Below are 11,765 nucleotides of genomic sequence, written 5' to 3'. Positions count from 1 at the left end.
CCGGTCGGATGTGGTACAATAGATTAAGTGAGTACCTAGTAAAAAAAGGATATAGAAATGACCCTATCAGTCCATGTATTTTCATTAAGAAATTCGAAAACAAAGGATTCGTGATCATAGCAGTATATGTTGATGATCTGAATATCCTAGGAACCTCTGGAGAGATTTCCCAAACGGTTGAATACCTTAAGAAAGAATTCAAGATGAAAGGTCTCGGGAAAACAAAATTATGTTTGGGATTACAACTTGAGTACATAAATGATGGGATCTTTGGGCATCAAATGGCATATACAGAAAAGGTACTCAAGAGGTTTAATATGGCCGATTGTCATCCTCTAACCAGTCCCATGGTCGTGAGATCTCTCGGTCTGGACACTGATCCATTTCGTCCCAAAATGGACGATGAAGATGCCCTAGGTTCTGAAATGCCATATCTCAGTGCCATAGGAGCTTTAATGTACTTGGCAACTCACACACGGCCTGATATAGCCTTTGCCGTGAACCTACTATCTAGGTTTAGCTCTTGTCCGACCTAGAGACACTGGAACAGGATTAAACATGTTCTTCGTTACCTGCAAGGAACGAAAGACTTGGGTCTATTTTATACTAACCATAACAAAGATGGTTTAGTTGGCTTTGCTAATGCAGGCTATCTATCAGATCCACACAATGCTCGATCACAGACAGAATATGTCTTTACACATGGAGGTACGACCATATCATGGCACTCCATGAAACAGACGATCGCGGCCACTTCGTCTAATCACTCGGAAATATTGGCCATTCATGAGGCCAGGAGCGAGGTCGTCTGGTTAAGGTCGATGACCCAACATGTCCGATCAGATTGTGGGATGATCGAGTGCAAGGAACCGACCGTGATGTATGAGGACAATGCTGCGTGCATTGCTCAGCTCAAGGACGGCTACATCAAAAGAGATAGAACGAAACATATATTGCCTAAGTTCTTCTTCACGCACGAGCTTCAGAAAGCCGGCGAGGTCCTGGTTGTCCAAGTCCGATCCAGTGACAATTTAGCTGACCTATTTATTAAAGCACTTCCGACCTGCACGTTCAGGAAGCTCACGCATCAGATTGGGATGCGTCGGCTGAAAGACCTCCACTGAGATTCACATCAGGGGGAGTAGTACGTGTTGTACTCTTTTTCCTTCATCATGGTTTTGTCCAACTGAGTTTTCCTGAGAAGGTTTTAATGAGCCAGCATTAAGCGTATTGCAATCCCTGTATGGTTATGGAATCCAAGGGAGAGTGTTATAAGTCAATTGATGGATGTCCATAACCGGCCCGGTCCAACACCTAGAGAGAGAGAGTCGGCCAACCCTAGAGATAGAGAGAGGTGGCCGCGTGAAGAGAAGAGAAGAGAGAGAAACGGTTTAAGATAAAAGGAACTCAATTTCTTTTTCCTTGTATGATTAAGATTTCTTTTTTCCTTTTATGTTTATGATTTGTAATCTTTCTTTTTTACTATTTTGTAATCCCCTATATAAAGGAAACTCTTTATAATTAATAAAGATTCCAACTCTAAGTTTTACAACATAAACGTATGAATAATAAAGCCTACTTTTCTTTTTGATGACCTCCTAACGAGAGAGAAAATGCACTAAGAATGGACACAAGCTTGGTTAGAAACTATATATTTGAACAATTGGAAAATGAAAAATCAACGTTATGAATGATAAAGTTGAACCGGTAATAAGAAAGAAGATTCTAAACATCTTAAGCATCAATACTTTTATCAATAGCCAGATAGAAATTAAACAAAATTGGCTATCAGTTTTATGCAAGAACAGTCTTCCCAATTTATTGCTTATTATATATTTTATGGTTAGCCGAGAGACCATATAGTAGTAAATCAAGGAATTGCGCAAGAAAAAGAGTAGTAACTATGTTGTTGCACAATTCACTAAAAATGTTGGACAATTCATCGTTATTATATACAAGATTTATGGGTCAAGTTGACAATGTCGTGATGATAACCACATAGTCACATTCAAAATTTCAACTCCAATGATTTAGAAAAAGTACATTGATGGAGTCAAATGCTCGTGGCTGTTTAGTCTTGTGGTGGCTAGTTCAGTTTTTTTCTTTTCACTTCTTGAGTAGATTAGATTTGATACATTTTGATCAAACAAATCGTCCACAACTTCTATTCATGATTTTGACAAAAGGAAAAGCATTAATCATCTGACAAAATAGATTTATCCCGACTTAAACACCACTAAATGCATATAATAATCTACAGTTATGTAACTTGTCATCAGAGAGACATGGGCTGATCAAGCGGTCGTCAAAACTTCACGAGCTCTAGCGCTACGATGCTGAAGACGACGGTGTAGCATCTCAGACATCTCAGTGAAGAAATCAGCATCCCATCTCTGAATCAATAAAGGATCTTCAGCAAAACATATGTATATCGATGTCACCGCGCTCTCCACTACAACCATTCCTAGACCCACCTGAAAGAGAAAACACATTGTACCAAATAAACATATTGAACAATTTGGTTCATGTTAGAAGAATGCACAAAAAAGAGGAAAAACTTACAAGGACCATTCCCATCAACATAGCTGTAGATCCAACCATGATAACTCTGTCACTGTATTTGATCCAAGCCCATATACCAATGCAAGAGCCTGTGATTAGTCCTCCAAAGATGGTTCCCATCAAAAGCACAGCACCTGAACAGTCATATGCAACAAGTGCCTCTACACCTGTTGATTGAAAGAGCTCCCATGCATCTCTTGCTGATCTGTTGAATCCTTTTCCATACACTGCAATCTATAAAAAATCAACCAAAATTCTTTTATTATTTTGATTCTCCATTTGGCTCATAAGGGTGACATGATTAGCTTACCTGCACATAGGCATACTTGTTGAAAAACCGAACTAGAGTTTCAACTAGATGAAACAAGAAATCAACACAGCAAAGCAGACATTCGTTTCCACAAATCTTGGACCGGACTCCCCTTATCTGCCAAATACAAGTTGTATCAGTAACTAGAAAGAACAATAACGTTTTCAAATGGTAATAAAAAGAATCTGAAGCCTACCTCCCAGCGAAGTGTTCTAATAGCAGCAGTGAAGAGAGAACCATAACATATGCTCCCAAAAGACGTTGTCACAGCGTACCTAAGTGACTCAACCAAAGTACTAGGAGGCAAGGACGACGACTCTTCTTGACCACATTGGAAGAGAACATGAAACACCATCCCAGAAACTATCACATGGACAGTGTTACACAGCACAGCGCCTGTCCAGAACAAGCTAACCGAGAGAACCTGCATATAGACATGTTTTACTTTCAGACACTACTAAGCAGAACACAGAAACCAACACGTAATGTAAAATGCAAAACTTGCCAGCTCACCACAAGAAGCCACCATCGTCCTTCATCCCCCATGCTCGACGCCACAACACCAGACGCTCCAAAAGACCACAGAGACATCCACAAAAGCATGAAGACCGTGAAAGCATGCGCCACCATAATAACCTTAGGAAGCCCCCAAACTAGCTTCAGCGCTTTCCTCAGAACCAGCATCGTAAAGGGAAGCCTGTCTATAACCGAAACAACATAAAGAAACTGCAAGAGAGCTCCGATAGCGAACGCCCCGCCCCAAAAGAACTGTCTACACCAGAAACACAGCACGCTGACCACAGCCAAGTAGGTGGTCAAGATGTGAACCGAGACTTTCATCATCTCGTTGGCGTAAGAGCCGAGAAGCAAGGACCAGACCCAGCTGATGAAGACTCCGATGCCGCCGGCGACGGCGTAGAGAGGCCAGTAGTCCTCGGTGAGGCCTTTGTGATTCTCCAAGAAGCCTTGAGTGTACCTATCGATGTTTAACCTGTCTGATATTCTAAACCTGTTGAGTCCGAGAACCGCGAGGACGAATCCTAAGCATATGAGGTGGATCACGAATATGGCTGACCAGAAGATGTCGTGCCAGTGACGTGACTCGCGGACAATGGCTCGGGTTCCTCCATCTCCACTCCTTCGACTCCTCTGGAGAGACTACAAAATCATCAAAATGAACAATAAAGAAACATTGATTTGACTCACATGTGGTCTAAGCAACGATAATGAATCTTCTTTAGCAGTACAATGCAAACACTGTAGTGGTCAGACTCACGGAAAAGAGACTTCTTTTTATAAAAAAGAAGTGATTTTGCAACTGACCCGTGATTTTAAGACACAACAAAAGCTAAGTAATTGGTCTTAAAATGTGTATAATCCGTAAATGAGTTCAGGCAAGATCTAACTCGAAAAAGACAAAGACTTTATGCAATGAAGTAGTGTAGAAAGCAAAACCCGATTCTTCAAATCGTAGACAACTGCTTCGTTTATTGTTTGAAGAGTGGATAAAACCCAGATCGAGTTATGATTTATAAAAAAAAAGGAGAACCTGGTCGCCGGAGGAGATGGAGGCGTAATCGGAGGAAGGAGAGGCGCTGTTGGTGGAGTCACTCATGACGAAGAAGTAGGAGAAGAAGAAGATTCACTGACTGGAATAAAGTTTCATGGGAGCATCTTTGAATAATATGAGAGAGAGAGAGGAAGGGAGAATAGTCAAAGAAAGAGAAAAGTAAAGGATTGAGAAAATGGTCAATTAGTATATGATCGGAGTGAAGAGAACGTTTCCGGCGAGAAAATGAAGTTTTTGTCAGCGAGTGATTGAATTCAGACAGAAAGAGAGAGAGAGAGAGAAACAGCGGTTCTTCTACTTCTACTTCTTCGTCTTTGTTTCTTTTTATTGGATAAGAAGCGTAAACAGTTTCCCGAGTGGTCGTTTTCGGATTCTCCGTAACTTATTCGCTTTTATTTCCTTTCTCAAAAATGTTTTCTTTTCTTCTTTTGTTAATTGCTTTATTTCTGTTTCTAGATTACAACTGTAAATGATTTTTTCTTTTTATATTTAAGTACTTACTAATATAAATAATAATAAATTATGACTTAAGTTTACGATTACGTAATGTCAGAAAACCAAGAAAATTAAACTACGCATGTACGTTATAGTTTTCTTAAAATGATCTTTTTTTTTTTACTTACACAACTTATAGACTTCTTTAAATGATCATTTTAAAATTTAAGTGAGTTCCTCTCAATATTCAACTTTGAACTTAATTTGGGTTTTATTGAATTGATTTTGTTGGTTAAATTTTGAAATGTAGTTAGACCCTCTCCAATGGTTTACTCTATATTTTCTTTTAAAATAGAATAACTCTATATATAATAGAGTTAAATGTTGCTCCAATGGTACTCTATTTTAGAATGAAAAATAGAGTGATGAACAAAAAAAAACAAGTTACTCTATATATAAAGTAAACATATTTTTTATTCTATTATAGAACAAAAAATAGAATACCATTTGCGCATTTTTCTTCTAAAGTGGAAAATAGAGTGGAGTTAAAGATGTCATTAGGCCATACTGATTTAATCCCAAAAATTCATTATTGTGTGTATCATAATGTAGTCATTTGTGTGTATCATTCATAATGTAGTCATTTACAAATTTAAATGAAGGGGAGTAAATTATATTTTCACAGACCTAGCCAATCGCTTCAAAGTTAATGTGGTGTATGTTTAGTATACTTTAGGTAATGTATAGCCTACATTTGATATAAAACATAAATATACAGATATTTAGAAAGGATAAGTCAAACAAAAAAACAAAATCATATACTGAAACGTACACCTAATTATTTCAGTACCAAGAAATGTTTTCCCATGTTGGTGAAAAAAAGTGTCAGGTTTATTTGCTTGTTTTCTTTTGCTTAAATGAAGTAAGTTTAATGTGTCAAGCATGCAACTGTGACAGTAAAAGAGTGTTTGTTTTAGATGAACAAAGGCGAAAAGTAAAAGGTTGACATGAAAAAGTAGAAAAGGCTGTTTAGTGACAAAATGATTGACGCGAATGGTTGCCACTTCATTTGTTGTGATGGCAAGTGGTGTGGCATCATGTCTTCGCCACCTCTCTATGTCCCATGTTCTCTTCTTTTTCTAATATCTAATTAATCATATAATTAATTCCATAACCTCATCTCCAATTATCCCAGTTTTTTTCTTATTTTTCAAAATTAGTATCGTGTATATTCTACAAGTGTTAAACACGTGAGCATCTTTAGTTTAGATAATGCTGAAAAACAGCATCAACAGATAATCATATACGTAATCGAATCAATACGAATTAATGGTCATTGCTTCGTCGTGATTCGGGGAACTATAGTATATAATTACTTAACAACATAAATAAATAACTACATTATGCATAATTAGAGACTTCATAATTGTTGAAGAATTCTATTAATATTTTTCAAATTAGCAAAAACAAAAATAAGGGAGTTCGACTTATTTTCTTTCATCTATTCTATTAAAATAGCAGTGTGATCCATTGATAAAAGTATGATCCAACTATTATTTTTTTTATCTTTATCATTATTTAAAATATTATTTATTATGTTTTATGCCATTAAACCTATATTTAAATTACTAATTGAAAACACCTAAAAAAATGTAAAACAAAAAATATACTCGGCCCTGGTTCAGATATTAAACGCTTAGCATTTATTCGCCGAGAATCCAATAAGGGAATTAGCCGGATCAAAACCGACACGTGTCCCTTGCTGCTGCACGTTACCGATGATCGCAAGCGAACTCGCCGTCGGTGCAAACGCTAAACAGAAAGTCCCCACCGTGTCAACCGGTATCATATAATTCTTCGCCGGCAAAGCCAACATGTTCCCGCCGGGGAAATGAAAAGCCACCGACGGCACTTCAATAGTCGTCTTACCCGACAGATCATAACACGTGTCGAACATCGCAACTCCGGCTGCTCTCTCCAAATCCGTCGTCCCTTTCACAAACGCGTCTCTGAGCGAGTCGTAGACTCCGGTCTGGAGCCGAGTCACGGCGGTTCCCGAGTCAATAATCACCCCTCCGCCTCCCGACTCGTCCATCTCGAAAGAAGACGCCGGAATCTCAAGCATCTCGCCGCCGACGCTTATTCCGGCGAGTCCAAGGTAGTAAAACGTGTCGAGCTGGTGGTTGCGCATCAACGGAGCCACGACGGCGTCGCTAGGGATATCGGACCCGAACTCGACGGTGGAAGACGAGTCCGAGTCGCGGTCCACGAGGCAGTAAGAGAACGACGTCGTGTTGAGCTGCGACGGGAGAGCGAGCAAACCTCCGCCGAGTCCGAGTAAACCGGCGGCGCCGACGAACAGCCCTTGGTTGCTGTGCCCGCACCCGACGGCGACGTTATCGACGGAGGCTGAGCCAATGGTGAACGTCTCGGTGGCGAAATCGCCGGCGGTGTAAGAACCATCGCCGTAAGAAACCTCGTAGAGACACGTGGCGTTTCTGCATTCGGAGGCTTCGAGGGCTTTGCACTGCGGAGCGTCGCAAGAGAGTGTGGCGTAAGAGGAGGAAGATGTCGGCTCGAAGATGGGTTCGGTTTGGTGGTAACACTGGGCGCAAGGAGCGCATTGTAGCCAGTTGACGTCGCTTCCAGTGTCGAGCACCATGTAAACTTCACGCGCCGGGCTTCCGATCCCCACGCGTGTGAAGTACTCGCCGCTTCCTTGAGTCGTGCCGGAGATTAAAGGAGCTTCGATCTCTTCCTGCTCCGTGGTGTACATTGTGTGCTTGAGATCGGATCTGGTTATGTTGTTGATTGCTAGATTTAAACGAGCCGTGAGGGATTTGACTCGGGCTGAGTCACGGTGGAGTCTGGCTAGTGTGAGAGAGTTGTAGTCTGGGTGTTCGGTTCCTCGGACGGAAGCTCGTGAGTGAAGCTGCAAGCTAAATGAAGATGAAGTAGGATACTGACTGTGTTCTTCTTGCTGGTTTAACCGAAACGACGACGCATCCTTCGTTTTGCGAATGGAGTCAGTGACATCGAGAGTAGTTGTAGTGGTCACGGAGATCTTTGGCAAGATTCTTGAAGTAACGGAAGAATGTGAAGCGAGGAAGAAGATGAGTAAAAGAAAGCATCGGTGAGAACACATTTTTAGTTTCGGGCCGTTAGATAGATAGACTGAGACAGAGAGAGTGTCAAGGAGAAAGACAAAAGTGAGTTTTGTGGTGGTGCTTTGTAGATTCCAAGGAGATTTATACTACAAGAATCTTTCAAAGAAACAAGAAGATAGATAAATGGTTTAAGGGGAGGAGGAGGTTTCTTCATCGTCTTTAAGTGGGAAGGTTAATTAAACTTTGTTTTATGAACTCAATGCGGTTAGTGTGGCGCTTATGAGTATATCTATGTTTGTTTAGAATCTCATCACTTTTTCATCTTCCTCCTTTATTTTAAGTAAAAACTCGGGTACTTTTGGCCATGAACTTAGCTTTTCCTAATGACTTTCAAGTAATTAACAGCTCATACATTTCAATTGCTATGAATCTATGCATATATTAAAGCTTTATGTAGCTAAAGAACGTACCTAAGAAAGTAAAAATAGAAGCTACGACTCTAAACTTGTATATATAATACACACTTGTGCATAGATTTTGCATATCGTATGGCAAATGGCTTTTGAAAAGTTGTCTAGCCATGGGCCTGAAATTGTGAATTCATGGTCCCTCATGGGCCTGAAATTGTATGCAACGTTTCATTTGATGATTGGGCCCATCTAAACTAATGATGATTAGGCCCATTGATTTTACAAGTCTTCTAATTTTGTTTGCTAAAGGACAGCAGGCAAACACTTGTAGATTTCTTCTTTGAAAAAGAATGAAATAAGAGTAATCTGCAACGTTATTTTATACAAGAGTATTCATATATTATATCTCCGCTGAGTTTAGAATTGAATAAAATCTGAGCTAAAATAAGTATAGTAGGATAAAATCAATTCAAATGACGTGATTTGGTGAATCAAATCACGTCCAAATCTGAGTTAACAACATTTTGTGATGCTTAGTATGGAATAAAATCGGGTCATAGTAAGTATAGTATAATCAAACCAAGTTAAGTGCTTTCGTGAATCAAGCCATCTCCAACAAGAGTTTGGTCAACTTCTCTTGAAGATTAATATAGTTACTATTGGCCAATCAAATTAATCTCCAATCAGTATTAGGCAGCAGCTCTTACAAGCTATGAACGTGTATATATATATTCTCCATGTGACGTCCTTATCAGTGGTGAAGCGACAATACATCAGCGCAGTAAAGTCTTCACTCGGCCACAGTGACGCTACCAAACGAACATATAGTAGCATTTTTCTACAAGTCAAGTTGGGTTATCCGGGTCCCACAAAATCGTTGGATACCATTGAGACACGTGGAAAGATCCCAAGCGTTAAAGAATCCGAATCATATTCTCTCAAAAGCCTCCAAAATAAAATAAAAAAAGCATTCATCTTTTGTGGCACTTCAACAAACTTTGTTCCGGCCACGCTCTCTCATCTCCGTCCGAGCGTCGTCTCTCTCTACTCTCTCTCTCCGTCGCCGAGTGTTTGAGTAGATCGCTCCGTTGACTCTGTTCCCTCCCCGGAGAAGATCGGAGTTTTGTAGCTGATTCGCTGTTGATACTAATTCAGCAGCCATGAGCTCGGTTTTGCAGGTACTTAAAAAAAAAAAGATACCTCCTTTTTCAGAAAGCTCGATATTTTATCTATCTGGGTATCGTTGTTGAAGCTAATCTGAGTTTACGGTTGATGGGTTTTTCTTAAAAGGGTTTTACGAAGTCACTCGCCATGACTTTTGTCTCCGAGATTGGTGATAAGACCTTCTTCGCCGCCGCTGTAAGTGTTTGATGAGTATTTGCTTTCTGTAGTTTTGTAGGGTTTAAGGTTGAACAAGTCAATGGCTTAGAAAGTTATAAGGAACTTTCTTCTTTGAGAAAGTTTCTGTTTTTTCGTTCTATTGCCCAATTTGTTTAGAGGAGCTTCTTGTAGCTTTTATAGTTCCATTCTAGATTAGTATTGTTTTTGTTGGTTTATGATCTGGTGCTGTCTCTTTGAGATAGTAACATACTTTTGTTGTTATCTTGATTTGTAAACTTAAATCTTTTTGTTTCTCTTTTATTAGATTCTGGCGATGCGTTATCCTAGGAGACTTGTGTTGGCTGGTTGTGTATCGGCTCTGATTGTAAGCTTTCTTTGACTCCTTTTGACTATTGGTTTAAGTGTCCTCTCTCTCTTAGATTTAAAGCTTTATGTCTTTTTTGCTAATTTAGGTTATGACTATCCTCTCCGCTACTGTTGGATGGGCTGCTCCAAATCTGGTATGTTTTTGGCATTTGTAATACTTTTTGCTTGAACTTGGATTGTAGTTTGATTTTGTCTTTTTCACCAGTTCCGGAAAGTTTGAATCTTTTAACTAAATGCTGTATGATATCAAACCACCACTTGCAGATCTCTCGCAAATGGACCCATCATATAACAACGTTGTTGTTCTTTGGTTTCGGGCTATGGTCTTTGTGGGATGGTTTTAAAGAAGGGGGAGGGTAACGATTCTCTTCTTCTTCTTCAAATTTTGATATCATGAGGATGAAATTCAAGCTATATGATTCTACTTTTGTTGGCAGGGGTTCAGAAGAATTGGCTGAAGTTGAAGCAGAACTGGTCTGCTTCATCTTTCATCACTCCTTCTCACATTAATAGATAAATGCTTTTATGGTTTTGACTTTCTTGTGTGTTTATCATCTTAGGATTCTGATATGAAGGCTAATGGTAAATCCACAAAAGATAAGGTATGAAACCAAAAAAAAAAACAAACAAAGATCACAGACTGCGTGTGATATATGTTTTCACAAAACCATCCCTTGTCATTGTAGACTGAAGATGAGAACAAAAAGCAGAAGAGGCCATTCCTGACACAATTCTTCTCTCCAATTTTTCTCAAGGTGAAACTAAAGAACCTCTCAGAATCTGCTCACAAAAGTAGCAGACCTGTCTGAAATTAATTTCATGTTTGTTTGCTCTCTCTTCTTGCAGGCATTTTCGATTAACTTCTTTGGTGAATTTGGTGACAAGAGTCAGGTTTAGCTCTCACTTACTCGAACCTAAATGCTTCAAGTGCTCAACATAAACTCTTCATTTTTCTTAATAGCTTGCTACAATTGGTTTAGCCGCGGATGAAAACCCGTTTGGGGTTGTCCTTGGTGGAGTTGTGTAAGTTTTCAGTCGTTTTGTGTCTTCATCACAAAATCATATGTTTGAATTCAGTGTTGCTGACTAATGTGTGCCTACACAGGGCACAGCTTGTGTGTACCACTGCTGCTGTGATTGGAGGAAAGAGCTTGGCGTCTCAGATATCCGAACGAATAGTAAATACCTCTCGTTATATAATTCCATTAGACTCGTTATGTTTTAAATATGAGGTTGTCTAAATGTTGTTGCAGGTTGCTCTCTCTGGTGGAATGCTATTCATTATATTTGGAATCCAATCGTTTCTTACTTCTGTTGATGCCTAATGCTTCCCAAAACCTTCTTTCTGGTATAATCCGAGTCCTAATATATTTCTCTTATATTCATCATATCATGTCAATATGTCATATACACATTGGTCTTATGTCTTATTCCATTGGTTTTGTGAATAATGCAGGGCTGTAGGGAGAGTTGAAGATGACGATGAAGAACGTTGCTATCTATACTTTCTTTAGATTTGTAATCTTGATACTAGATGTCTTACACAAGTCATTACAAAACAAATCTGAAAGTTTATTTACCGTGAAAAAAAATAACATTAAAAGGGGCTTAAGCAGCCATTTGACTTCAATAAAGTTTTGGTGATCGTTGGTTAATTCCTTCTT

At 39.3% G+C, this 11,765-nt stretch overlaps 3 protein-coding genes across 5 annotated transcripts; 1 reads left to right on the top strand and 2 right to left on the bottom strand.

Annotated features, from left to right (window-relative positions):
- Positions 1-2,107: 2,107 nt before the first annotated feature.
- Positions 2,108-4,750, bottom strand: LOC106328739 (CTL-like protein DDB_G0274487). Of its 2 annotated transcripts, none has more exons than XM_013767236.1 (6): positions 4,422-4,750; positions 3,386-4,021; positions 3,069-3,296; positions 2,873-2,989; positions 2,563-2,796; positions 2,108-2,474 (listed from the first exon to the last, which is right to left on the bottom strand). In XM_013767236.1, exons 1-6 carry the CDS (start codon positions 4,485-4,487, stop codon positions 2,295-2,297), a joined length of 1,461 nt encoding a protein of 486 aa, XP_013622690.1. In that variant the 5' UTR covers positions 4,488-4,750; the 3' UTR covers positions 2,108-2,294. The 2 variants fall into 2 exon arrangements, with proteins under 2 accessions (XP_013622690.1, XP_013622689.1); XM_013767235.1 differs by having other exon boundaries at positions 2,109-2,474; positions 3,386-4,030.
- Positions 4,751-6,563: 1,813 nt separating this feature from the next.
- Positions 6,564-8,339, bottom strand: LOC106331846 (protein ASPARTIC PROTEASE IN GUARD CELL 1). Its single transcript, XM_013770266.1, has one exon. The coding sequence runs from the start codon at positions 8,020-8,022 to the stop codon at positions 6,574-6,576; it is 1,449 nt and encodes a 482-aa protein (XP_013625720.1). The 5' UTR covers positions 8,023-8,339; the 3' UTR covers positions 6,564-6,573.
- Positions 8,340-9,340: 1,001 nt separating this feature from the next.
- Positions 9,341-11,756, top strand: LOC106331463 (GDT1-like protein 4). 2 transcript variants are annotated; one of them, XM_013769824.1, is made up of 13 exons: positions 9,341-9,572; positions 9,685-9,753; positions 10,040-10,099; positions 10,188-10,235; positions 10,366-10,457; positions 10,539-10,575; positions 10,662-10,703; positions 10,788-10,856; positions 10,948-10,992; positions 11,063-11,124; positions 11,207-11,279; positions 11,355-11,449; positions 11,558-11,756. In XM_013769824.1, the coding sequence occupies exons 1-12, from the start codon at positions 9,555-9,557 to the stop codon at positions 11,424-11,426; spliced, it is 687 nt and encodes a 228-aa protein (XP_013625278.1). In that variant the 5' UTR covers positions 9,341-9,554; the 3' UTR covers positions 11,427-11,449; positions 11,558-11,756. The 2 variants fall into 2 exon arrangements, with proteins under 2 accessions (XP_013625278.1, XP_013625279.1); XM_013769825.1 differs by having other exon boundaries at positions 11,355-11,450; positions 11,569-11,756.
- Positions 11,757-11,765: the final 9 nt, after the last annotated feature.

This window comes from Brassica oleracea, chromosome C3 (genome assembly GCF_000695525.1).
Source record: "Brassica oleracea var. oleracea cultivar TO1000 chromosome C3, BOL, whole genome shotgun sequence".
In the NCBI taxonomy this organism is placed as follows: domain Eukaryota; kingdom Viridiplantae; phylum Streptophyta; class Magnoliopsida; order Brassicales; family Brassicaceae; genus Brassica; species Brassica oleracea.
Note: the sequence above shows the minus strand (reverse complement) of the source record. Positions and strands in the feature narration are given on the sequence as shown.

Coding starts and splice junctions, on each gene's coding strand:
- LOC106328739 (XM_013767235.1), bottom strand. CDS start 4,487: ATGAGTGACTCCACCAACAGCGCCTCTCCTTCCTCCGATTACGCCTCC. Junction 3,297..3,385: donor GACGATGGTGGCTTCTTGTG/GTGAGCTGGCAA, acceptor GTCTATATGCAG/GTTCTCTCGGTTAGCTTGTT. Junction 2,475..2,562: donor TGTTGATGGGAATGGTCCTT/GTAAGTTTTTCC, acceptor TTTCTCTTTCAG/GTGGGTCTAGGAATGGTTGT.
- LOC106331846 (XM_013770266.1), bottom strand. CDS start 8,022: ATGTGTTCTCACCGATGCTTTCTTTTACTCATCTTCTTCCTCGCTTCA.
- LOC106331463 (XM_013769824.1), top strand. Junction 10,236..10,365: donor GATGGGCTGCTCCAAATCTG/GTATGTTTTTGG, acceptor CACCACTTGCAG/ATCTCTCGCAAATGGACCCA. Junction 11,125..11,206: donor GTTGTCCTTGGTGGAGTTGT/GTAAGTTTTCAG, acceptor GTGCCTACACAG/GGCACAGCTTGTGTGTACCA.